The sequence below is a fragment of the Somniosus microcephalus genome, chromosome 3, assembly GCF_052327205.1.
Source record: "Somniosus microcephalus isolate GS21.2 chromosome 3, FLI_Smic_1.0, whole genome shotgun sequence".
NCBI lineage: Eukaryota > Metazoa > Chordata > Chondrichthyes > Squaliformes > Somniosidae > Somniosus > Somniosus microcephalus.
In genome coordinates, this window is record NC_140989.1 from 142827901 (window position 1) to 142854650 (window position 26750).

General features: G+C 45.4%; 1 protein-coding gene across 11 annotated transcripts in view; it reads right to left on the reverse strand.

Annotated features, from left to right (window-relative positions):
• plcb1 (phospholipase C beta 1) overlaps window positions 1–26750 on the reverse strand; it is a 1372871-nt gene that overhangs the window by 178788 nt on the left and 1167333 nt on the right. For all 11 annotated transcript variants that reach the window (XR_015077546.1, XR_015077547.1, XM_085981702.1 and 8 more), the window contains 4 exons: window positions 22369–22453; window positions 18950–19074; window positions 15860–16014; window positions 12430–12594 (listed from right to left, as the gene is read on the reverse strand). Coding sequence is in view for 9 of the 11 variants with exons in the window: in XM_085981702.1 (XP_085837828.1) it covers window positions 12430–12594; window positions 15860–16014; window positions 18950–19074; window positions 22369–22453 (530 nt within the window). In the remaining 2 variants the exon portion in view is untranslated. The remainder of the gene's footprint in view (window positions 1–12429; window positions 12595–15859; window positions 16015–18949; window positions 19075–22368; window positions 22454–26750) is intronic.

Genomic DNA, 26750 nt, shown 5'->3' on the forward strand with positions numbered 1-26750 from the left:
GTTTCACGGTTTGTGCTAGTTCCTGTTGCAAATGCCAGAAACACACACTTTCAAAATTTCGCTCATGCAAGTTGAGCATCCAACATTGCCAGTCCATGGAAAGAAATTTAACAAGGCAGTCAGCAAGTTAAATGGTTTGCTTTTGGCTTGTATTGTTTGTTTTTTAATGTGTTGTTTATTTTGGCTACTTCAGTGGATGAAACTTTTTATTTTAGGCACAGCCCCCTACATATTAGGACTACTGTCCCTATAGGAATCTATATATCATTTGGAGGAAAACGAGGAGGAGAAACTGCACCAACAGGACTACACACACTTGCTGCTACCCCACAAACGGCATATACTTTTGAGCACCCCTCCCAGTCTGCTCCACTCCCGGCACCCCTTACCCAATGTACTCCATTCACTGCACCCTGCTACATCTCCCTCTGCTGTTCACCAGTAACTATATAATAGAAGCCCTGCTTCCAGCACACACCTCTTATGAGTGTCACACTTCCTGTCACACTTTCCCCTCTCTCACTTTTTTTTTTTAACAACACCCCGATTGTTATAAAACAGCATGTCCTCTGACTTACTGTGACGACACCGTGGAAGTTCTGCTGGTAATATATTCAAAGTCTTGCCAATAAAGAACACTTACCGTACACAACACACTTAATTCCTGTCACACTAAAGCCATCACACTCTGCTGATTGACTCAAAGTAAAACAGCAGCAAATTGAGAGGTAGAAAATATAAGATTGAGGAAAGTGGCTGGAAATATCTGTGGCCTTAATACTTTGTCATGCATTCCGCGGGAAAAAAAGACATTATTACAAAACAGCATGTCTTCTGACTCAATCTGAGTGATGCCATGGAAGATCTGCTAATGTGTGTGTATATAAATGTTACATTTTGCTGCACATGCAGTGTTTCTAGTCAACAGAAATATCATAATTGGCTCAAATATTCCCAGAGCTAATGATAAACACTTCATTGCCTCCGAGCATATCACTCCTTGCGTCTCCTCCCCATCCCAGCAACCCCTTTGTAACAGCATGACCTCTGACCTGTATGAGCAATGTCATGGAGATTCGCTAGTATATTAAATAACTAGCTGGGGGTGCCCGGTGGTGCCGAGGCTTTTTAGAGGGCATGTTGTTGTTGGAAGAGAGAGAGAGAGCGACTGGGGGGAAGAGGGAGAGCGAGCGACTGGGGGGAAGAGAGAGAGCGAGCGATTGGGGGGAAGAGAGAGAGCGACTGGGGGGAAGAGGGGAGGAAGGGACAGAGGGCAGGAAGGGGGAGAAGGGGGGGCGGAAGGGGACAAGGGGGGCAGAAGGGGGAGAAAAGGGGGGTGGAAGGGGGGGAGAGAGAGAGGGGGGGAGAGAGAGAGGGGGAGAGGCCGGGTTGCCGGGATAACCCTCCTCCCCCTCCCGCGGCCCGCCCCTCCCGAGCCCCACCCCCGCCCCTCGCGAGCCCCGCCCCCCCAGCCCTGCCCCCCCTCCAGCTCCCCGAGCCCCGCCCCCCCTCCAGCTCCCCGAGCCCTGCCCCCCCTCCAGCTCCCCGAGCCCCGTCCCCCCCCTCCCGAGGCCGGGCCTGAGGCGGCTTGAGACGGCTGATTGCGGCTGGCCAGGCCCGGTTGCCGGGGTAACCCTCCTCCCCTCTCCGCTCCGCTGTCCAAGCCCCGGCCGCCCCGCCCCGCACTCCCGAGAGCCCCGCTCTCCGAGCCCCGGCCGCCCCGCCCCGCACTCCCGAGAGCCCCGCTCTCCGAGCCCCGGCCGCCCCGCCCCACACTCCCGAGAGCCCCGCTCTCCGAGCCCCGCCCCCCCCGCCCAAGCCAGCTTCAAGACCACCGAGCGGGGAAGAGAGAGAGACACAAGAAATAGGAGCAGGAGCAGGCCAACCGGCCCCTCGAGCCTCCTCCACCATTCAATAAGATCATGGCTGATCCGATCCTAACCCCAAATCTTCTATCACTCTCCATCCCACCCGAACCCATGTGATCTCCCGGGAGAGGCGAAAAACCAGATAAAAAACCCAATGGCCAATTTGGGAGAAAAAATCTGGGAAATTCCTCTCCGACCCATCTAGGCGATCGAAACTCTTCCAGGAGATCACTCTGTCCCTATATTTTCTACAGTACTTACCTTCTGTAAAGGCGATCTCCACCCCAGCCAGGAACAGGAATAAAACCATCTCCTGAAATCTAACACAGAATAAGAACACAAGAAGTAGGAGCCGAACCAGGCTACACGGCCCCTGGGCCCGCTCCACTACCCACAGGGCCATGACCATTCCTAACCTAGACTCATGTCCAATTTCCTGCCCGCTCCCTGTAACCCTTAATTCCCTTTACTTCTAGGAAACTATCTGTTAAGTCTGTGGGTTGTATTATAAATAATCACAGACTCCACTGTTAACAGAATAAAACACGTCTTTACTATTCAGCGGCTCGGGCGATTCTGCCCTAGTTAACGTATCACAACCCTTATATACTGGTGTGGTCACTATCGGTATTACAGTATACATGAGCCAATAGATAGTGCCACCCTAAAGTAGTGCTCTTAAAGGCGAACGGTTACATTCTATAGTTCCCTTAAAGGTAAACGGTTACATACACAACACTCCTCCCTTCCTAGCTTATTACTTACAGAATCCCGTTAAACATACAATCTTCAACTTTATATAAACAGTTTGCAGATATACTCTCGATGGAGTCAACGTCATATAACAATTTACAAATATACTCTCAATGGAGTCAACGTCATATAACAGTTTACAAACATACTCTCAGTGGAATCAGTTTACAGGTTCAGTCTCTGTGGGAACAGTTCATAAATTCAGTCTCTGGTATTAATTCGTTCCAGACAGCATCCTCCATAGCTTTTTTTTTTTTTTTTTAAACAGCTTGTACTTTCGTCCTGTTGAACCAGCAGTGCGGACTTATACAACCCACTGGCTGTCTTGATAATGTCCCTGGATTTTTTTTACAAATTTAGCACCTTTCGTAGTGTTCGGACTGAGGTAGTAGAAGTAATAATATTTTAAACAGTTATTATTTTCTGCTTCTTCTTTTTCTTTTCTGCCTTTTTGAAACTCTCCGAGCTCTTTTCCCGGCTGCCATCTGTAGCGCCACCAACTCTCTATGTTCCTTAGACCTTAAGTGCTTCCTCAGGATTTCAGCACTTTGGGAGTTCCCATCACAATTTGGGCAGACCACATCCTCATAACATTCGGTGTCACTCAACAGGTCAAAACCCTTCTTCAAGCAATCATATTCATCCTGCTCTTCCTCGGATGTCTGCCCTTCCTTCCCTCCTGGCCTCATTTGTGCGTTCAATCCTTTCCCTTCCTTCAGGGATTTCGTTATCAGGCTATTTAATCCTTCTACTGAAGTAGCTGTTTCCCCATTCTCCTGTTCCCCTGGACGTAATTCAGCGTACTCCTCCATTTCATCCATCATTTTCTCCAATGCTTTCATCTTCTCTTCCTCTTGTACTTTGGCTTCCAGTGCTTGGAGAAGTTGCGCCTCGATGCTCTCTAGCTCATGTTCAGGGCCCATTCCCAGTTGAAACTGTTCTTCAAGTCGGTCAACCTCGGTAATTGCCGCCTCATATTTGTCTTGGGCTTCCTTCCATATTTTTATGAGTTCTGCCATGTCTTTCACCTCTACATCCTCATCTATGTATGGAACTTCTACCGATGAGTCTGTCTTGGCCCTGAGCTCCTCAAGAATTTCCTGCAGCCTTTGGACTTCTTGCTCATGTTCAACCTTTAGTTGCTCATATACTTCCAACGAAACTAGCTTTTCGGAGGTTGCTGAGTTAACCCCCTCCAGAATTGTAGTCTGGGCCTGTTCATACTGTTTTTTCAACTTCTCGCACTCTGCTTGTAAGGAGTCGTAGAGAAGAACTGGAATAAAATCCTGGCTTCCTGAAGATTCCTCTTCATTTGTTTCTTTCGCAATTTCCTGTTGGAGTTCAGCCAAGGCTGCTATGCTATCTGCCTCTCGAAGTCTCACTGCCATCAACTCTTCTTTATTCTTGCAGTCCATCTCAGCCATTTCCCGTTTACTTTCATTTAACTGAGTGAGTAGTCCCTTATTTTGGGCTGAGAGATATTGCACCTTCTCATGTAGACCCTTGCACTCCTTCTCTGCTTGACATAGCTGATTACCGCTGATTTGGTTCTGCGTTTCAAGTTCCAACATCCTTTGCTTAGCTTCTTTCAGTTTCGCCCCTATAAGCTCCTCTTGCAACATGGCCACATTATTCTCATCAGGTAAAGAAGCGTTTCTCTTTTCCATGTCCAAGATTTGTTTCTGCATCTCCTTAAGAGCACCCTGTGATTCAACTTCTCTTAACTTTGCCTGCACTAGCTCCGTCTCTAATTGCAGAACAAAATCCTCAGTGCAGCGTGATTTGCCCTTCTGCTGTATCTCTAGATCATGCAAATATTCTAACCCCTGAACATCATCAGGGAGATGTGATCGGTAATTGGTCACGATGGCTCTATGGTCGCTCTCTGCTTGAGCCAGTAGGTTCTGTTGTCTTTCCAGACTCTCCCATTCGGTGTCATAGAACTTTTTCATTGTTTTCATCTCTTGTACGAGGCGGTAACTTAATTGTTCTAATTGTTGTTGTACTTTGAAATAGCGTTGAGTTCGAGCCCGGTGTTCCTCCGTAATGCATATGTCTGTAGCTTGAACAGACTCAGAATTCTCTGTCTTTATGCACGCCATCGATTTCCCAACCTTAGTCCGTGAGTTAATGTTAACCTTGTTTTTCATACATAAGCTGGACTTATCGTCTTCCAGCTCAGAGTCTGAGCTGCTTGTCTGCACCGAGTCCTCACTCGTCATTGCTTGTCGGTAGTGCCATTCCATGTCTATTTTCTTGATCCACTCCCGTCCTAGAAGTGGTGGTCCTCCCTCAGGTAGTACGTACAAATTCATTCTTGGGTGTACTTTACCCCTATCTCTCACCTTGACTCTTATCTTCCCCATGGGGTATACGCGATGCCCCGTGTATGTCTGTAATACGAACTTGGTATTTCTTAAGGGTATGTGAGAGAATAGTCGGTGGTAGTCCTTTTGGTTGATGACTGATACAGCTGATCCCGTGTCCAGCTCCATTCGTACTTGGACTCCAGCTATTTTTAGTGTGACCCAGATCGTCTGTAGATCAGTTACTTTACCCACATTGTGGATTCTCAGACTATCCAACTCCTGGCTGTTTGGGTCTGAGTCTGAATTTTGTTCGTCTGAACTCTTTTCAGCCACCTGATGCACCTTGTTGTACTTTTCTTGTGGTGGTGGCTTCCTTTGTTTGTTGGTCTTCTTTCTGGACCTGCATACCTTCGCGATGTGACCCAGTTTGCCACATTTCCTGCACTCTTGATTCTTAAACCAGCACTGATTCTGGTCGTGCGTTGTCTTTCCACAACGGTAGAATTTGGAAATGCTTGCAGTCATTTGGTCCACCCCGAGTGCCGCCGCCTTTAGCTGCATTTCCGCCGTCCCTTTCGCTGCGGCTTCGTGCGATGAAGCTATGAGGACAGCCCTGTCCAGTGTGAGGTCGTTTTCTTCCAGAAGTCGCTTCTGCGTTCCTTCTTTGGCCAAGCCGCATACGAACTTGTCCCGCAGCGCCTCTGTCAAATTCCCTCCAAACTGGCAGTATTTCGCTAGCTTACGCAGTTCGACTAAGTATTCCGCATTGCTTTCATCTTGCCTCTGGGTTCTGGCGTAAAATTTAAATCGTTCAGCCAGTATCAACGGTGTGGGGTTCAAGTGATCCTTCAGCACTGCTACGCTCTCTTCGAAGGTCTGGTCCACTGGTTTAACTGGTGCTATTAGATGTTTCAAGAGCCCGTATGTTTTTGCTCCCATCGAATTTAACAAAGTTATTGCCTTGGCGTATATGGCTACGCAATATATTCCTATGCGTTCCCCATACGTGGCCCTGTCTTCTATTTCAGCATTAAAATCATTAATATTTCCTCGCTTAGGCATCTTCTTCTCTTTCCGAGAACAGCACAAGTATTTCTTTACTTATTATTAATTTTCTTCTCTTCTTGAGAACACCACCAGTATTGCTTTACTTATTTCTTGTTTCTGAAAATTCTAATTAATTTTCTTCTCTCTTCTTGAGAACACCACAAGTATTGCTTTACTTATTTCTTGTTTCTGAAAATTCTAATTAATTTTCTTCTCTCTTCTTGAGAACACCACAAGTATTGCTGTACTTATACTTATTTTTCCTCTCTTCTTGAGAACACACCAGCCTTTCTGAAAAATCTTATTACTTTCCTGAAATTCTTAATAATTTCCAAGATGGCGGTTTCCCGCTTCTTCCTTCTTCTTCAGCGGTTTCCCCGCGAAAAATGGCGGCTTTCCCGCGCTTCTCGCTCTCCCCGCCCACTTCGATGGCGGTTTTCCCGCGCTTCTCGGCGCTCTCCGCCCACTTCAATGGCGGTTATCACCCGTTCCCCGACGCTGACTTTCAGGCCGAGTGCGGGCCTTATCAGCGGATGCGATCGATGGCCCGGCTGCCCTCGCACTTGAAAGCGGCCCCCGGCCTCTGGCTCACCCGCTCGCACGGCTCTTGCTCGCTCCCTCCCGGGCTCTGGCTTACCCGCTCGCGCGTTTCACCGCGGCTCTTATCAGGGATTGCGATCGCCCTGTCTTTGCAGCCAACGCTGCGGCTTACCCACGAGGTTATGGAGGCTTCAGGGTCCTAATGCCTGTCGCTTCCAGCCTGTCGGTTCCAGACTGGTGAGGATTGAAACCTCTCTTCAACGTCCTGTCTTCGGACGAAGCCGCCGTGGAACAACTGCCGCAGGGTTCGAATCCTGACTCGTCGCCAATGTTAAGTCTGTGGGTTGTATTATAAATAATCACAGACTCCACTGTTAACAGAATAAAACACGTCTTTACTATTCAGCGGCTCGGGCGATTCTGCCCTAGTTAACGTATCACAACCCTTATATACTGGTGTGGTCACTATCGGTATTACAGTATACATGAGCCAATAGATAGTGCCACCCTAAAGTAGTGCTCTTAAAGGCGAACGGTTACATTCTATAGTTCCCTTAAAGGTAAACGGTTACATACACAACACTATCTATTTCTGTTTTAAATTTATTTAATGATGTAGCTTCCACAGCTTTCTGGGGCAGCAAATTCCACAAACCTACCACCCTCTGAGTGAAGAAGTTTCTCCTCATCTCAGTTTTGTAAGAGCAGCCCCTTATTTTAAGATTATGCCCCCTAGTTCTAGTTTCACCCATCATTGGGAATATCCTCACCGCATCCACCCGATCAAGCCCCTTCACAATCTTATATGTTTCAATAAGATCGCCTCTCATTCTTCTGAACTCCAATGAGTAGAGTCCCAATCTACTCAACCTCTCCTCATATGACCACCCCCTCATCCCCGGGAATAACCGAGTGAACCTTCTTTGTACTGACTCGAGAGCAAGTATGTCTTTTCTTAAGTATGGACACCAAAACTGTATGTAGTATTCCAGGTGCGGTCTCACCAATACCTTGTATAACTGCAGCAATACCTCCCTGTTTTTATATTCTATCCCCCTCGCAATAAAAGCCAACATTCCATTGGCCTTCTTGATCACTTGCTGCACCTGCATACTAACTTTTTGAGTTTCGTGCACCAGGACCCCCAGATCCCTTTGTACAACAGTACTTTCCAGTTTCTTGCCATTAAGATAATAACTTGCTCTATGATTTTTCCTGCCAAAGTGCCTAACCTCACACTTTCCAGTATTGTATTCCATCTGCCAAATCTCTGCCCACTTACTTAGCCTGTCTATGTCACTTTGCAGGTTTTTTATGTCCTCCTCACTCACTACTTTCCCTCCCATCTTTGTATCATCTGCAAACTTTGATATGTTACACTCGGTCCCCTCCTCCAAATCGTTAATATAGATTGTAAAGAGTTGGGGACCCAGCTCTGATCCCTGCGGAACACCACTAGTTACTGATTGCCAGTCTGAGAAGGAACCATTTATCCCAACTCTCTGCTTTCTGTTAGAGAGCCAATTCTCCACCCACGCCAGAATATTACCCCCAATCCCGTGATTTTTTATCTTGAGCAATAATCTTTTGTGTGGCACCTTGTCAAATGCCTTTTGGAAGTCTAAATACACTACGTCCACTGGTTCTCCTTTATCCACCCTGTATGTTACTTCCTCAAAGAACTGAAGCAAATTTGTCAAACATGACTTCCCCTTCATAAAACCATGCTGACTTTGTCCTATTAAATTATGTTTATCCAAATGTCCCGTTACTGTCTCCTTAGTAATGGACTCTAACATTTTACCAACCACAGATGTTAGGCTAACAGGTCTATAGTTTCCAGCCTTCTGCCTACTACCCTTTTTAAATAAGGGTGTTACATTAGCAGTTTTCCAATCTGCTGGGACCTTTGCTGAGTCCAGGGAGTTTTGGAAAATTATTACCAATGCATCCACAATCCCTACCGCCACTTCCCTCAAGACCCTAGGATATAAGCCATCAGGTCCAAGGGATTTATCCGGCTTAAGTCCCATTATTTTACCAAGTACCACTTCCTTAGTGATTTTAATCGTATTTAGCTCCTCTCCCCCTAGAGCCCCCTGTTTGTCCAGTGTTGGGATATTCTTAGTGTCCTCTACTGTAAAGACTGATACAAAATATTTGTTCAGCGTTTTTGCCATCTCCATGTTTCCCACCATTAATTTCCCAGTCTCATCCTCTAAGGGACCAACATTTACTTTAGCCACCCTTTTTCTTTTTATATAACTATAGAAACTTTTGCTATCCGTTTTTATATTTTTTGCTAATTTACTTTCATAATCTATCTTCCCTTTCTTAATCAATCTTTCAGTTATTTTTTGCTGTCTTTTAAAGACTTCCCAATCTTCTATCCTCCCACTAGATTTGGCTACCTTATATGCCCTTGTTTTTAGTCGGATACTATCCTTAATTACTTTACTTAGCCACGGATGCCTATCTTTTCTTTTACACCCTTTTTTCCTCGGTGGAATATATATTTTTTGGAAGTTGTAAAATAACTCCTTAAATGTACACCACTGATCATGTACCGTCTTACCCTTTAATCTATTTTCCCAGTCCACTCTAATCAATTCCGCTCTCATACCTTCATAGTCTCCTTTGTTCAAGCTCAGCACGCTTGTTTGAGATCCAACCTTCTCACCCTCTACTTGAATATGGAATTCAACCATGTTATGGTCACTCATTCCAAGGGGATCCTTTACTAGGACATTTTTAATTAATCCTGTCTCATTACACAGGACCAAATCTAAGATTGCTTGCCCCCTGGTCGGTTCAGTTACATACTGCTCAAGAAACCCATCCCTAATACACTCAATGAACTCATCCTCAAGGCTGCTCTGCCCAATTTGATTTGTCCAGTTAATATGATAGTTAAAATCCCCCATAATTATAGCTGTTCCCTTATTACAAGCCTCAACTATTTCCTGATTAATACACCGTCCAACAGAGTTGCAACTGTTCGGAGGCCTATAGACTACGCCCACTAGTGTTTTTTCCCCTTATTATTCCTTATCTCTACCCAAACTGTTTCACTATCCTGCTCCTTTGACCCAATATCATTTCTCTGTATTATTATAGTGATTCCTTCCTTTATTAACATAGCCACCCCACCTCCCCTCCCTTCCTGATTGTTAAATAACCTGGTATGTTTAATTCCCAGTCATGGTCACCCTGCAGCCATGTTTCTGTAATGGCCACAAGATCATACCCATATGTAGTTATTTGTGCTGTTAACTGATTCATTTTGTTACGAATGCTACGTGCATTCAGATAAAGAACTTTCAAATATGTTTTGTGACACTTAGTTCCTGTTTTTTCCCCTTTTACTACTTTACCTTTTACTCCATAACTTCTGTCCCTTCCTGACATGTTCTGTTTTTTAATTTCCCCACTGCTACCTAAGTCTATGACCTTCTCCGTTGTCATTTCTGTTATTTGCTCTCTAGAAACCTCCCCCCCACTAATTAGTTTAAAGCCCTCTCTACAGCCCTAGTTATATGATTTGCCAGGACTCTAGTCCCAGCACTGGCCAAGTGGAGTCCGTCCCAACGGAACAGCTCCCTCCTGTCCCAGTACTGGTGCCAGTGTCCCAAGAAGCAAAACCCATTTCTCCCACACCAGTCTTTGAGCCACGCATTTAACTCTTTTATTTTATTTATCCTAGCCAAATTCGCTCGTGGCTCAGGTAATAACCCAGAGATTATTACCCTTGAGGTTCTGTTTTTTAATTTGACCCCTAGCTGCTCATACTCCTTTAACAGAACCTTCTTCCTTGTCCTATCTACGTCGTTTGTACCAACATGGACCATGACAACTGGATCCTCCCCCTCCCACTCCAAGTTTCTTTCCAGCCCAGAAGAGATGTCCTTAACCCTGGCACCGGGCAGGCAACACAGCCTTCGGGACTCCCGCTCTTGACTGCAGAGAACCCTATCTATCCCCCGAATGATACTATCCCCTACCACTACAACATTTCTTTTTACTCCCTCCAATTGAATGGCCCCCCGTACCATGGTGCTGTGGCCAGGTTGCTCATCCTCCCTGCAGTCCCCACTCCTGCCCTCACAGGGAGTAAGAACCTCAATCCTGCTTGACAAGAGCAAGGGCTGCAGCTCCTTCAACGCTACATTCTGGATCCCTGTACCTTCCTCACTCGTAGTCACACCGTCCTGTCCCTGACCACGGACTACATCTGCAGTAATTAATTTCATAGGTGTGACCACCTCCTGAAACATAGAGTCCAGGAACTTCTCCCCCTCCCTGATGTGTCGCAGTGTCTGAAGCTCGGTCTCAAGCTCTTTGACATGGAGCTTGAGTTCCTCTAGCAGCAAACACTTATCACAAATGTAATCACCGTGAGCCTCAATGGGGTCCACCAGCTCCCACATTTCGCAACAGTGACACATCACCTGTTCACCCATATCTGTGTAATTAATTAAATTTCTTATTATTAGTTATGAAGACCCTCTGCCCCGATATAGATGATAATATTACACCACTATTTAATAGGACTTACCAACTTAAAGGTATAGAAGAGAAGGAAGAGAGCCTACCAACCAGCTGATCACCAACCTCCCTCGTGGAAGCTGTCTGGGGGACCTGTCTGGTTGCATTGTCTCACTGCTCCACGTCCGCAGTGTTGGATTAGCCTGAGAAAGGGAAGCAAAACAGAGCAACAAGCACCCCCTCACCTCCCACTTGCCCGAAAGCCCGCCCCTTTTTATACCTGGATTCTACTTCCGGTTTCAACTCCCCAACAACTTAATTTACTCTAAAAAATTAAACTTACTTCAAATAATTCACTTTTTTACTCACTAAAATTCAGTAAATGCACTTAAAAGACTTTTTCTGCCACTTACCAAAGTCTGCTTAAACTTAATGCGACGCCGTATCTGAGCTGCTGGCTTCCCGCGCTCTGCGTCGCCTGCTGCGCGCGCACCCTGTGCATGTCCCGTGACCCTCGCGGCCAATGCCGTTGCCCCAGGGTAACGTGACGGGGGGGACTGGGGGGGGAGGAGCTTACAGAAGCCGTGGGACAATTACCTAGCTCGGGCGTGGCTGGGCAGGAGAGGCCCAGGCTTTGAGGCCTAGGTTTTGAGGCCTTACAAAAACAGGGAAAGGTAGGAAAAAGAATCATCAGGTTAGAGAAAATATTTACAAATGAATGAATTTTTTTTTTAAACAATTTAATAAAAGCAATTTTTTTTTGCTGGAAATGTAGATTTGAAAAGAAACACGCAGAAAGCGGGAAAAAGAATGGAATCAAGATGGCGGCCACTCACCTCGGTTCAGAACGATAAGGCCCGCCCACACACGCACCGATTGGTCAATCGTCCTGTCACTCGACTCTAGGAGGGCCCGCACGCGCGACGAACCCGCCCCTGCCACGCAGCAATTGGTCGACCATCGGGTCGCTGGACCGGACGATTGGTCTACCTTCGCGTCACTCGATGCTAATGAGCGGATAATGAGCGGAATTTTGAACGTTTTTTGGATACCGCGGACGCCATTTTTGTCTCGCCGAAACGTAAATATGCTTATGACCGTTCCGGAATCGTAAGCTTTCTTTTGATGTAACGCACATGTAGGTATGCTCTATAACTTTAGAGTGTATAGCCGGACAGACAGACGGAAGGACAGACAGACAGATCGATCCTTTTATATATATATATAGATAGAATAGATAGATAGATAGATAGATTGTATAACTTTCCATGTAATGCGCCAGAGATCAAACATTGGTGTATACATACATATATTTTGAGATGGTGTGTTCTGCCTTTTGTCTCAGGATCATAATGGGAAAAAAAAGTTTAATTGGTGTTAAATAAAATATTGTTATACTGAATTGTCTCAAATGTTAAAATACAAACCTTTTTAAACACAATAGGCTCATCTTCCCAGACTGGATTCACCGCATTGTTTTGTGAAGTTTTTGTTTTGAAAGCTTTCCGTCTCGTGTCCACAGGTAGACCAAACATGTCTATCTCCACATAGGTCCCAACTTTCTTGTCAGAAAGAAATTGGCCAGAGAGTACCTGAGGGAAACAACAAAAAAGTCTTAATAGAGATCTAACATTTGTTACCTTGAGTAAAGGAAGAATGGTTATTAGACATTGAATTCAGGTGCGCTCCAACTAGCTCAGTTAAGCTAAACAGTGAAACCACAAGATTCAAGAGAGGCGCCCACATAAAGGAAGATCACTGCTAGCTGAAAGATTTTTGCCTGTGAAGATCGCCTTTCAATCTACATCGTCAGTTCTTTTAACCAGAGAATCATAGATGAGAAAAAAAAGACTTGCATTTATATAGCGCCCTTAACGACCTCAGGACATTTACAGACAATGAAGTATAGTCACTCTTGTAATGAGGGAAACACAGCAGCCAATTTGCGCACAGCAATGTGATAAATGACTAGATAATGGGGCAGATTTTATGGTGGGTATTTCCTATATCCCAAACTTGCGATCCGTCAAGGTACGCCTTGATCCACACCGACGGGGAAATACTCATTGCTGGAGCAGAGTTGGGCTATTTGCCCACCAACTGCCCAGCAATTACATCTGAAAATTTTATGGTTAGTGAAAGCAGGCGCAGGAGCCTGTTTCACTGTGAAAGGAACCCATTTGAGTGTGTCGGAAAGGATTGTTAACCATTCTGGTATCACTTCACAATAAAATACATGTACTTAGTGGCAACATTTTCAAAAACATAAAATATGACAATTAATATTTAAAATTATCAATGTTTTCTGCACTCCAATTGTATGATTCTCAGTATGAAATATAAATAACGTAACGTTTAATACACTTCCCATGTAATAGAAACTGTGCTGCCTGTATGTCTTTACTGAGGAAAGAGTGAATGAAGTGACCTGACAACAGCAGTTTACATTGATTAACCAGTGTATATGTTTCCAGCAACCTGTTATTAAGAGCATGGCCAGAATTTTCTGGAGGAAGGAGGGTTGGGAGCGGGGGTGGGGGTGCCCCGAGACAGTCAGGAAACCTGGGAGGCTGGGTTTCCCGCAGGCTCTGCCGACTTTAACGGCAGGGCCTGATTTGCATGCAAGGCCTCAGTTTCCCGCCCGTAGCCAGCCAGATTGAGAGGCTGGCTGGCTGGAGGCAGGAAGGTCTTCGACTGGACAAAGGAGGGAGGGAGAGTTCGTGTGAGGGCCAGGCCATTAAATGGATCGGGGGGTGGGGGATGAAGAGAGGTCTGGGGATCGGGGCAGAGCAGAGGATCGGTGGGGTGGGGAGAGGGAGGATTTGGGCCCTGGCACCGGAGGATCGTGGCTGGCTTCAGCATCATTGTTGGGGGGGGGAGGGGTGATCGGAGGTCTCATGAGGGGGTCTCTGGTCGCGGGGGGAGGGGGGTGGGTTAGGTAGGGACCCTGGACCCAGGAGATAGGTATAAAAGCCACATACCTCCTGGATGCAGCCTCGCTTTAACTGCCGGGTTTCACGAATTGTGTGAAACCCGTCCACATGCAGTTAAAAACAAAATGGAGGTTAAAAAAGAGGCTTCCAGCCTCATTATTATAATATATAAAGTGGGAGTGGGTTGGCTGCCCTCTGCCCTCCCTCGCGCCCCCGGCCCACCTCCATTAAAACTGGAAGTGCGCGGTTTGGAGGCGGGATCAGGTCGGGAATCCCATTTTTAACAATTTAACTGCCCCCACGCTCTAAACCCACCTGTTTTTTTAGGTTTAAATCTTTTGCAAAGGAAGGCTGTGATAGAATGGAGCCTGCCTGGCAGGAACCTGAGCACAAACTAACAGCCAGTAGAATTGGCAGCAGAAACCAGCTAAAAGGCCAAACGGCTAAACGATTTATTTCACTTTAGTAAACGGTCAAAGGATGAGAATCATTCCCTTGCCCTTAAATTTTTTTTTAACCTTCAAGTGGAAAAGAGATGCCAAATTATTGTTGGTATTTTGTTACATAATTTTAACAAAATGCTGATGTATGAAATAAGTCCAAGTTCCAGTTTAATTAAAAGTTTTTAAAAAAGTTTTTAGAAGTTTTTAAAAGTTTTTAAAATGTAATTTCAATGGAAGAGACTGAGAGAAGTTTCTGTGGGTGTGGCTTAGGTTTGACAGATTTTGTGGGCGTGTCTTGCCGTATGCATTTGCTGTACGCTGCGCTCCTGGCCTTCGTGATGTAATAGACCGCGCACAACTCTGCAGCGTCGAAGAGCAAGTCTCCGTTCTGGGCCTCGCACAAGGTAACTTCGTATTCTTTTCGTAGGCCAGCGGCATACTCTGTAGCCAATCTGTTTTAGTAGCGTTTGTTGAGGGATAAATATTGGCCAGGACACCGGGGAGAACTCCCCTGCTCTTCTTCGAATAGTGCCATAGGATCTTTTACGTCCACCTGAGAGAGCAGATGTGGCCTCGGTTAAATGTCTCATCTGGAAGGCAGCATCTCCAACAGGGGTCGGGGGTTGGAGTTCGGACCCCCCGGTTCTGGAAGATCAACCCCCCACCCTGGGGAATTGCGACTCCGGGTCGGGGGACAGACCCCCCTCCCCCCCAGGCCTGGAACATCCACCCCCTGGGGATTGCGACTCCGGGGTTGGGGATTGGACTCCTCATCCACGGCTTATAATCCCCCTCCAACCATCTTGGGCGCAGCACCTACCTGATCCTGTGGCACCCTTGTCCGCGTTCCCCGCATGACTGGAAGCCAGCCAGTCACTCAGGCTGACTTCCAGGCGGGGAACCCGTCCTTTACATCACGTGCATGCTGTGGAATTATCTCCACAGCATGCCAGGAAACCTGAACTTCCAGGTGTCTCACCGTCTCCTGGGTCACCCGCACCATGTGAGTGGGACCCGAGAAAATCCACCCCATCTGATGTGCTGTGGATGTGGTCTAGCACAAGTATCATTCATGTTGGACTCTGCAATTGTCTGTCCTTTTCACCTCTCATACTTCTGATCTTTCAAGTTGCTAAACTTAACACCCCCCCATCCAACATGCCATGTGGAATACAATGAATGAGAAATCTATGGCCAGAATCTTCTCAGAGCTGCTCCCTCGCCATCACCACAACTTGGCCAGAAGTGCGACAGAAACCGCACATAAATTTCAGGCCTATATTTCTTCCCCATAGCCCTAGGGGATGAAATTGGTCTTTTGCGAATCGGCAGCCCTAGTGACCGGCCGCCCGCTTTTCAAAATCAGACACGGTGTAAGACAGGCTGCCAATTCACTATCGCACTTTCGTCGAGAACCAACTGCGCTCTCACAACATTATAAACACCTCTTAAAATCATGATCAAAAGTGAGAGTTTCGCACCTTTACTGAAAGGGTGTTGGCCACGATTCCATCGACGGTGCTTTCAGTGAAAGGGTCAAAGTGCTTATCTGTTCGTCTCATGAACTCTGGTTTCAGGCGGAAGCCACTTTTCCCATTGTGTTCAAACATCCCCATGTTCAGTTGCATAGACAGGTCTGAGTAAAATAAAGACGTTTGTTACTTATCATATTTTTGCTTTTACCTTTTTGGTGTAAACAGCATATCGTCTTGATACAAAAATAATAAAAGAAAGAGAATTCAGCTCAGGACTTTCACCGTAACTATGGGAATTGGGACCTGTCAACATTTTGTTATGACAAAAAAAGCTAGTGATGATTTACACCTTTTTTATCCTTTCATTTTTCTCCCTCCTCTCCTGAATACAGTGATTCATGGAATGACTTTCCATGAGCAGCATAGACATTCTGGTATCTCACCCAAGCACCTATCCTTCACATGGCAGCCTTGATAGTGTGTGTCATCAGGCAACATCATCACACACGTGTACATGTGTGCAGCGCACTTTATATTGGTGTCATTCGGTCACAATCAGGAGTGGAAGCACATTAGCCGATCTTTTTTAATCTCTTCCCTTCTTAGGCTAGCAACACTAAGGTCAACTCTGGTGAGATTAACTAACTCAGCACAAAGAAGCATGGCCTATCTGGAATCCACTATCTGAAAGGGTGGTGGAAGCAGATTCAATAATAACTTTCAAAAGGGAATTGGATAAATACTTGAAGTGGGGGGTGGGGGTGGGGCGAATTTGCAGGGCTATGGGGAAGGAGCAGGGGGAGTGGGGTAGTTGGTTAGCTCTTTCAAAGAGCCGGTACAGGCACAATGGGCCAAATGGCCTCCTTCTGTGCTGTATCATTCTATGATTCTATGAATTCCACACCAGACTATTTTGATAGTCTAGGTTAAATATTCAATGTAAAGAAATCCTATTTATCTTATTTGGCTTTGAAGAAGCTGTATTTGTAATTTGTTTTATAACTAAAAGATAAGTGTATTGTACGCTCATCTTCCTTAAGGGTCTTTTTAAAAATTACGTCGTGTAGTCAACCCAGCCACCCAGTTGCTAAATTATGGAATGGGGGGAGGCAACATGAGTATTGATCCGCTTCTAATAACTTCTCCTAAACATTTTAAATACTTCAGCTTTGATTTGACAGCCTGATGGTTAAATTGTAATGTTAGTGATTCTACCCCAAACAATGCCAAACTAATGCACCAGGCTCCATGAACTTAACTTTAATCCATCTTTACAAACATGAAAGGCTTGCAGGGCAATTTAATGAGTATTCACGCCTGGGGTGCACGCAGCAGTCGCTTCAGGGCTGCGGTACTGTTGCCCAACATTTCCGATGCACTCGTTGCTGACAAGATTCCTCATGGGGGGGGCGAAGCCTCAGAAAATGACCCCGCCCCATTAATTAATCTTTAAAAGGCTTGATTCCGCTCAGTTGCTTCATTTTTTGTGTAACTGAATCCTCTACACAGTGCTACATAAGAAATAGGAGCAGGATTAGGCCATACGTTCCCTCGAGCCTGTTCCTCCATTCAATAGGATCATGGCTGATCTTGTACCTCAACTCCACTTTCCCGCCCTATCCCCATATCTCTTGATTCCCTTAGTGCCGAATAATCTATCGATCTCAGTCTTGAATATACTCAACAACTGAGCCTCCACAGCCCTCTGGGGTAGGGAATTCCAAAGATTCACCACCCTTTGAGTGAAGAAATTTCTCCTCATCTCAGTCCTAAATGGCCGACCCCTTATCCTGAGACTATGGGCTGGATTTTCATTCAGAAGTCAGGACTACAACTTTCGGGGTTGTAGTCCTGCCTCCATCGAGATGCGGCCAATCCACGCGATTTTCACTTGCTTGACCTTGTTGAGCCCGCCTGGGCTCAGCAGGCCAATTAGGGCCACCTGGCAACAGGTGACGTCACAGACTGAAATTTCATCTGTCAAGACGTGTTGACAGATGAAATATCAGTGTTTCACAGCTGCTTGAAGCTGTCAAACACTGACAGTCTTACTTCTAACCTGAGTCCTTCTACGCAGACTCAGTTAGAAATCTCACCGGCACTGAAAGCTGCAGGCTGTCACTTTTGACAGATCGCAGCCATTCTGCTTTCTGTGCCGGCTGAATGATGGACCCCCGAAGCCTAGAGGAAGGAAGGCTGTAAAGGTAAGTACAGGTAATTTAAACTTCTTTACACACTTTAGACACACCAAACACACTTACCTTTGTACTCATGCACCCATCACTCACCTGAACACTGACATCTCGACCCCTCCAAATCCTTCAACCCGACGGCTCGACTCCTCTAACCTGGCGTGGTTTGGAGCCGTCAGGAATCCCACACGACAACCTTCAAAATAGGGATTAGGCTAAAAACTGCCTGTTAACTGCCTGTTAACAGGCAGTTAATTGGCACTAATCCCTTCCCGCCTTGGGTCGGCGGGTCCCAGTGCGGGGTGGGTACCCGCCTCCTTTGAAACTTACATGGAGGCGGGTTTTGGGCGGGATGGTGTCGGGACCCCCGAATTCGGGACTTTAACCCCCCGCACGCCTAAAGGCCTGCCTCACGGCACACTGAAAATCGACCCCTATGACTCCTGGTTCTAGACTCTCCAGCCAGGGGAAGCATCCTTCCTCCATCTACCCTGTCAATCTCCCTCAGAATCTTATATGTTTCAATGAGATCACCTCTCATTCCTCGAAACTCCAGAGAGTATAGGCCCATTCTCCTCAATCTGTACTCACAGGACAGTCCTCTCATCCCAGAAATCAATCTATATTAAGAGAAAGAGAGTGGTAAAGGGGAATATGGGCCCATTAAAGTAGATGCTGGCGAGCCGTTAATGGACAATAAGGGAATGGCAGAATTTTTAAACGAGTACTTTGTATCTGCTTTCACAGTGGAGAAAGAGAACAAAATACCAGTGGTACAAGGGAATCTGAAAATAAGGCAATGGACAGAACTTAGTGGATTTAATATAAGCAAAAAATAAAGTAATGGAGAAAAGCATCTCCCCTGTCATGTCCTCAAAAAATGTTACATGTTTGTGATACTCACCTAATGTCTGGAAGTTAAGGGCTACCAAGTGACATCCAGCATTCCAAAATACCTGAGGCATGTAGTTCGAGGAATCCACTCGGGTTCCCTTCGGATAAATGCGGCTCAGCTGCCTCTTATTATATCTGCAGAGCATTTGCTAAGGCAAAGTAAACAGAATGAAGGACTCGTATATTTTTCCGATGGAAGCATAAACGATACTACAAATACAATCACCATGAAAGGAACCAGAGGAATGGGCTGTTACATAGAAACATAGGAACAGGAGTAGACCATTGAGCTCCTCCAGCCTGTTCCGCCATTCAGTGAGATCATGGCTGATCTGTACCCTAACTCCATCCTTCGGCCTTGGCTAGCAAAAATCTATTGATCTGAGATTAAAATCATGAATTGAGCTAGCACCAACTGCTTTTTGTGGGAGAGAGTTCCACACTTCTACCACCCTTTGCATGTAACAGTGTTTCCTAACTTCTCCCCTGAATGGCCTGGCTCTGATTTTAAAGTCATGTCCCCTTGTCCTAGACTCCCCCCACCAGCAGAAACAGTTTCTCTCTAACTAGCCTATCAATTCCTTTTAAAATCCTAAAAACCTCAATCAAATCACCCCTTAACTTTCAATATTCCAGTGAATACAAGCCTAGTTTATGTAATCTCGCCTCATAATCTAACCCTTGGAGCCCTTGTAACATTCAAGTGAATCTGCACTGCACTCCTTCCCAGGCCAGTATATCCTAACCCTGTTAACCTCCCATCATAAGGTAATCATCTACAACAACAACTTGCATTTATATAGCACCTTTAACGTATCAAGACGCTTCACAGGAGCATTATCAAACAAAATTTGCCACCTAGCCATATAAGGAGATATTAGGACAGGTGGAGATATAGGTTTTAAGGAGCTTCTTAAAGGAGGAGAGAGCGGTAGAGAGGCAGAGAGCTTTAGGGAGGGAATTCCAGAGCTTAGGGCCTCGGCAGCTAAAGACACAGCCACCAATGGTGGAGCGATTAAAATCAGGGATGCGCAAGAGGCCAGAATATAATACTCTAACGCCAAGTTCTCCCATGCAGTACTGCAAGGAGGAGAACTGTTGAGGTGGCGATGGCTGGCATTGGGCACTGTATAAATAGTGGCAAAGCAGGTGAGCTTGCTACATGTTCAACAAATCTCAGTCAGTGCACTGTCTGAACATCAGTGAATCACATGAATGGCACAATCGCAAGGAAGATGACAACCGGATTACTTAGAACATTCTCCCTCACACGGTTGAAAATCATGCCCGGTTGAAGCAATGAAGCTTCCAAAAGAGTATTTATCTCAATAACTATGGTTCCTATACCAAAACAGTAAAACGGGCACAGTAAAATACTTGACGGTCGGAAAACCAAAACAAGTCGGACTCAGGAAACTTGCCACAGCAAGAAAATGAAATGCCTCTGAAAAAACTCCACCTCGTCGTAACATTTCGTTTTTTAAGAGCATCATCTTATTTTTGGAAAAGGCAAAATACTGCGGAAGCTGGAAATCTGAAATATAAACAGAAAATGCTGGAAATACTCATCTGTGGAGAGAGAAACAGAAGTAATGGGGGAATTTTAACATGAAAAAACAGGTGGGTTGGGGGGGGGGGGTGGTGAAGTTAACGTGTTATAAATCAAAATCCCAACCCCAACCCGCCTGTAACCCGCCCAGTTTCAGCTTTTACTCAGGCGGGATGGCTGGTGGGGGGGGCGGGCACACAGCCACCCCGCTGCCAGAAGGCAGGTTAGTATTTTAAATAGGACAATGAGGCCCTGCAGCCTCTGCATTAACCCGCTGTGCAGGTGTAACTGTGGCCAACCAGGGATCCCGGGGCTTGGGATTCCTGGGAGTTGCAGCGAAGTGAGCAGAGCCTCAGGGAGCAATCCCTGTGGGCCGGGAGCAGCAGGAGTGCTTTCTCCTGGGCCCCCAAAGCTCACCCACCATCAACCCACTCCCAACAAACAATACCACCTCCCACCCGTGGTTGGGGGTTCGGAACCCCTGTGGATCGAAACTTCAAAATCCTGGCCAATGTTTCCAGTTCTGACAAAAGGTCACAGACCTGAAACGTTAACTCTGTTTCTCACTCCACAGATGCTACCTGACCTGCTGAGTGTTTCCAGCATTTTCTCTTTATAGTATATGTTATTTTTGGACTTTCTTTTAAGAAAATGCCTTAAGGTCAAAGGTGAAGCTACAAAATCTGATCCTACCAGCACACAGCTGATCCTGTCACTTCCCCCCGCAATTTCCAAAAGTTAAAACTGGAGTTTCCTGAAGTAGTTTATTAACTGAAAAATCTTTTTTGATCAGCGTTGCAAGTTGTGCATATATATTGAATAAACTGCCCAAAAAATATGTATCATATCCTTAACTTACTGAGTTATACTGAGTAAAATAAAAAATTGAGCAACTAAAACAACTGTTCGTATCACACTTGCTTGTTGCTGCGACTCGCATCTATAAAGACACAGCTCCGCCCAGTGGTCATAGTCTGGAAGAACAGCTTTCTGATTTTATAATAACAACGGATTTTCCTCTTGTTTGAACAGAACAAGGTGCGAGCCACTGGTCACAATGACAACATTTGGACTCAGAATGAGAAGATGATTATACATTGTTTAAAAATCTGCTCCGCCACAAAAACATGTGTTAAAATTCAAAATACCCTTCATCCCCCCCCCCCACCGCCCCTCAACACACAGCTCCTCCACAGTTTCGTTTTACGATGGTTTGGTGTTTCTCGCAATTTTCATGCGTTTCTGCCATCTCTCTGATAGTAAACATCATTTCATGGGATTTTTTAAAATCCAGTCAGAAAATGACAGAATAAAATATATCATCAGGCCAACTCCCAATGTTAAACTCTGACATTTGGGAGCGATTTTAACCCTACCTGATCAGCAGAAAACTGGCGGGTGGGCAGTTAAAATCGCCCTGGCTCTTATTTGTCTGAAAGCCGCCATGATCCCAACATCTGCAATTTCCCTGAGCTGGCAGCAGGGACGCGCCAACAGGGGTCCTTCTTTACATACGCATGTTACGGCCCGATGACATCATTGCGAGCCGACTGCAATTTTAACCCAGGTCTGAACGGGGAATCCACCTGGAGTTAAATTCAGGGCCTACTCTGAATGAACCTGAAGCACAGTTTTTGGATTGAAATTGCACTGTGTGCTATTAGATCATTAACACACGTACCTGGAGTTCCTTGACCTCTGGTTTAATGGTTTAATATCTTCTGTGTATCATAATATCGCACAGCGCAACGTGAATCTCTGGAGAACATCTCTCTCTGTGAAACTAAACTGTATTGAATTACTTTTAACCAACTGTGATGGAGAGTGCGGTCAGAAGAAGAGAAGGGATCTGGCTGTGCAGAATCACATTGAAAGGATACTCCACAAATTCCACTGGAGATTTAGTCAACTGTTCCAGAGCCTTTGTCTCCACAAAAGATGACATTTCGAAACTCTTGTTATTCTCTATAAATAAAGCATAAATATCCAATAAACACCCAATTTTCATCTCTCACAGACAGTTATCTTTAGATTTTAAGACAGCTGATTGATACAGCTTGGCACCGGCCCTGAAACAATTTAGGATTTATTTAACAGTTCTTGGAATGGGACACTGCACAGTTTGGAGTGACTCAAGATGTAATCTAACAGAGGAACTCAAATCGTATTATAAACTGGGGCAAGTGAGAACAAGGAGGAATATTTTACAACCTTGAAATTGATGGCCTATTGTACTGTGCTCAGCCATTTTCTGAGCTGCTCGCTGGGAGCGTGATTCATGTGATGGGTGGCACTAATAAGGAGTGTGATTCATGTGATGGGTGGCACTAATAAGGAGTGTGATTCATGTGATGGGTGGCACTAATAAGGAGCGTGATTCATGTGATGGGTGGCACTAATAAAACAGAATGATGTCCTTGTGAAGGTGAGGAGAATGGTGTCAATAATTTTATTGCTTGACAGGGTCCCAAGAGCTGACATAGCCTAATACTGTAGATGAAAAAAAACTTGTATCAATCTCTAGGTCAACAGGAAACAAACAGAGAGAGAGCAAATATTACAAAAATATAAGAACAAAACACCTTACTGCATCATGCCAACAATTATCCCACCAGTCTTTTAACAAGGCTTTAGTGTCTTTTTGAATAGGCTCCTTGTTAGAATAGTGGACACATGAATCCGCTTGAATACTCTTGTCTCACTGTAAATCTACCTAATTAGCCTAAATTCCACCCAAAAGAGGAAAATCCGGGCCCATATATTTCATTCTTTACCCGCTCAAAACCTTGCATAATTTCGAAAAACTCCATTGGGAATCAAACACTACACGCCAGCATAACTAGAAAGTAAATTTTCCAACTGCTGTATGTCTCGTATCCACTAGAAATCCACATCATTCACCATTAGTTCCTGTTGTAGTCCCGTGACTGTAGGAGGCTTCAGGATAAAGTGTGAAGTGTATGTGACCACCCTAGTGAGCGTCTCACCGCAGTGGTACTTGGTGCTGGAACTGCCTTCCGGATAACTTCCATCTCCTTGGTGCCTATTGACAGACCATCATCTCCATATGCCAAACCAACAGCGAGTTGTTGTGATCTGGAACGCTCTGCCTGAAAGGGCAGATTCAATAGTAACATTCAAAAGGGAATTGAATAAATACTTGAAGGGAAAAAAAATTACATGCCTATGGGGAAAAAGCAGGGGAGTGGCACTAATAGGATAGCTCTACCAAAGAGCTGGCACAGGCATGATGGGTCGAATGGCCTCCTCTGTGCTGTATCATGCTGTGATGCTGAGGTTTCTACTTACTACATTTACAATTTTGATGAGCCTTTTTCTTTCAGTCATTTCAGTTCTTAATTAAGCGTCGTATTGCACTTCAGTGAGTGGACTTACCAAGATAGCATCTGACACATTCAAGACACCAGGGATGTCAACTTTGCCGGATAACATTCTGGGATAACTTAGTCACGGATAAGATCCCAAAGTTCTATCTATTGTATCATTTGAGACTGATTTGAGCGAATGCTGCACAGATACTTGTACGTGTAGTTTCATTTGTGTACCCTTCAGTTTAACAATGTCTTTGAAGATGTTTGGAAATTCATAAATATTTTAATCGGCAATGCTACTGATGATCAGCAATTGCAACTTTTCTGCTATCTGTATGCTTTAGGAGAGAGCCAGCATTATGCTTGAAAGAAGGAAAGAGAGAAAAAAAAGAAAACCGCTTTACAGCCAATGAAGTGGTTTTGAAATGTAGTGACTATTGTACTATGTTAAAGGTGCTATATAAATGCAATTTGTCATTGTTGTTATGTAGGGAAACGTGGCAGCCAAATTGCACACAGCAAGGTGATAAAGGATTCTGTTTTTTGTTGATGTTGGTTGAACACTGGGAGAACTCCCCTGATTGTCTTTGAATAGTGTCATGAGGTCTTTTACATCCACCTGTGAGAGCAGATGCCAACATCTCATCTGAAACACACAGTCCCTCTGACAGTGCAGCACGCCCTCAGTCGTGCACAAGTGTAGCCTAGATTAAGTGCTCAAGTCTCTGGAGTGGGGCTTGAACCCAAAATCTTATGACTCAGAGGTAACATTGACACTGAGCTAAAGAAGAAGATATTAGGACAGGTGACCAGACACTTGGTGAAAGAGGTAGTGGTTATAAGCAGCCTCTTGAAGGAGGAGAGAGAGGTGGAGAGGTTTGGGAAGAGAATTCCAGAGCTGACTGCAGGAGCAGAATCCTTTCTCTGCTTGGTACAGCAATCTGTCATGGGATTAAAATCCCTTCAAACATCTTCAACCACTTCAACCAGTGTGGTGCAACTGCGGAAAGGCAAATATGTGCAGCAATTTCAAGCAGGATGGGTATCACTGAGGGTCTGATCCACACTCACAGACCATGTGCATTCAAACAGATAGTTAGTCTAAATGCGGATTGGGTGATTGCTTTACTGAACACCTCCGTTCAGTCCGCAAGTGTGATCCTAAGTTTCCGGTCACTTGCCATTTTAATTCTCCGCCCCACTCCCACTCTGACCGCTCTGTCCTTGGCCTCCTACACTGTTCTAATGAAGCTCAACAGAAGCTCGAGGAACAGCACCTCATCTGTCGATTAGAAACTTTACAGCCTTCTGGACTCAACATCGAGCTTAACATTTTCGGATTATAACCTCTGCTCCCATTTTTTCGGACAGAGGTGCTGGTAATGGTTCTGCTGTTGCCATTTACAGCTCCTCTAGACCCATCTTTTGTTTCTTTACTTGTCCCATTACCATCTCCTTTTGCCTTTCATCATCATCCCTTTTGTCATTTAATCTCCCTGCCTTCCACCCTATCAAAGACCTTCCCTTTTGTTTCTTCCGACCACCCTTTTCCCTGCCCCTGCACTTGCTTAAAAACATCTCTAACTTTTTCCGGTTCTGACAAAGGGTCATTGACCTGAAACGTTAACTCTGTTTCTCTCTCCACGGATGCTGCCTGACCTGCTGAGTATTTCCAGCATTTTCTGTTTTCATTTCAGATGTTTTTTTTTTGTTTCTTTTCTCTTGATTATCTTAGCAGCATTTGCCAATCCTCCTCACCATTGTGTCTGTGGAAATTGGTTCTGAATAAAACTAAAAAGAAATTACTTGTTTTCAAAATCACTGTCTGTCTCATTTCCACTTTCTACCTTTCTGACCAAATTAACGCTCACTCTGAAGCTCAATAAATGACTGACATGCTCCCTCTGCTGGATACATATATAATTACATTACACCATCAAACACAAATGCCACTCGGATTTCTTAGCATAGAATCATACAGCACACAAGGAGACCATTCGGCCCATCATGTCTATGCGGCTCTTTGAAAGAGCTATCCTGTTAGTCCCACTCCCCTGCTCTTTCCCCATAGTCTTGCAAATTTTTCCCCTTCAGGTATACATCCAAATGGAGTGTTTCAGAATGCGGAGAATGTAACCTGGCCTGCACACATAAGGTGACATTATTTGACTCGTAGGCTGACAAGCTCCTCCTGGTTTAGGACCCCGATTTGCATATTTAAGCAGCCTTCCTGCAGGAAACAGGTGGGGATGCTGCTTGCCCATATATACGCCTGCCTGAAAATTGTATCAGGCGAACTTTGGGCATCAATCTGGTGGCCAAGCTCCCTCCCTTACCCACACCTTGATTTTTAAAGGTCAGATTCCCATTTCTCAGCAGAGAAATGGGCGTCTGCCAGTTGATAATTACCACCGATAAAACTTCACCAAGTTTGAATCGACCTGATTTGCAAGTGTTTGCTCCATTGAAAAGGCTATATGCTTGATCCATTCGGTTCTCCTTACTTGCCTTGCCTCCACGCCTCTCAATTCACCTTGATCTCCACCATGGCGTTCGAGGGCAGGGCAATGAAAATCTTATTTATTTCAGATCCTCAAAGAAACATGGGTTAAAAAGTCATCTTGGGGAGTAGCACAAGATGGGTGATAGTGAATTGGCAGCCCGTTGTACAGTCCGTCCGAAAGTCCCCATCCCCCCACTCTCCCCGATCCCCAGTCTCGTCCTCTTCCCAAGTCCCCATTCCCCCACTCTCCCCGATCTTCAATCTCCTCCTCTCCCCAAGTCCCCATTCCCCCACTCTCCCCAATCCCCACTCTCCCCAAGTCCCCATTCCCCCACTCTCCCCAATCCCCAGACTCCCCATTCCCCCACTCCCCAATCCCCAGTCTCCCCAAGTCCCCATTCCCCCAATCCCCAGTCTCCCCAAGTCC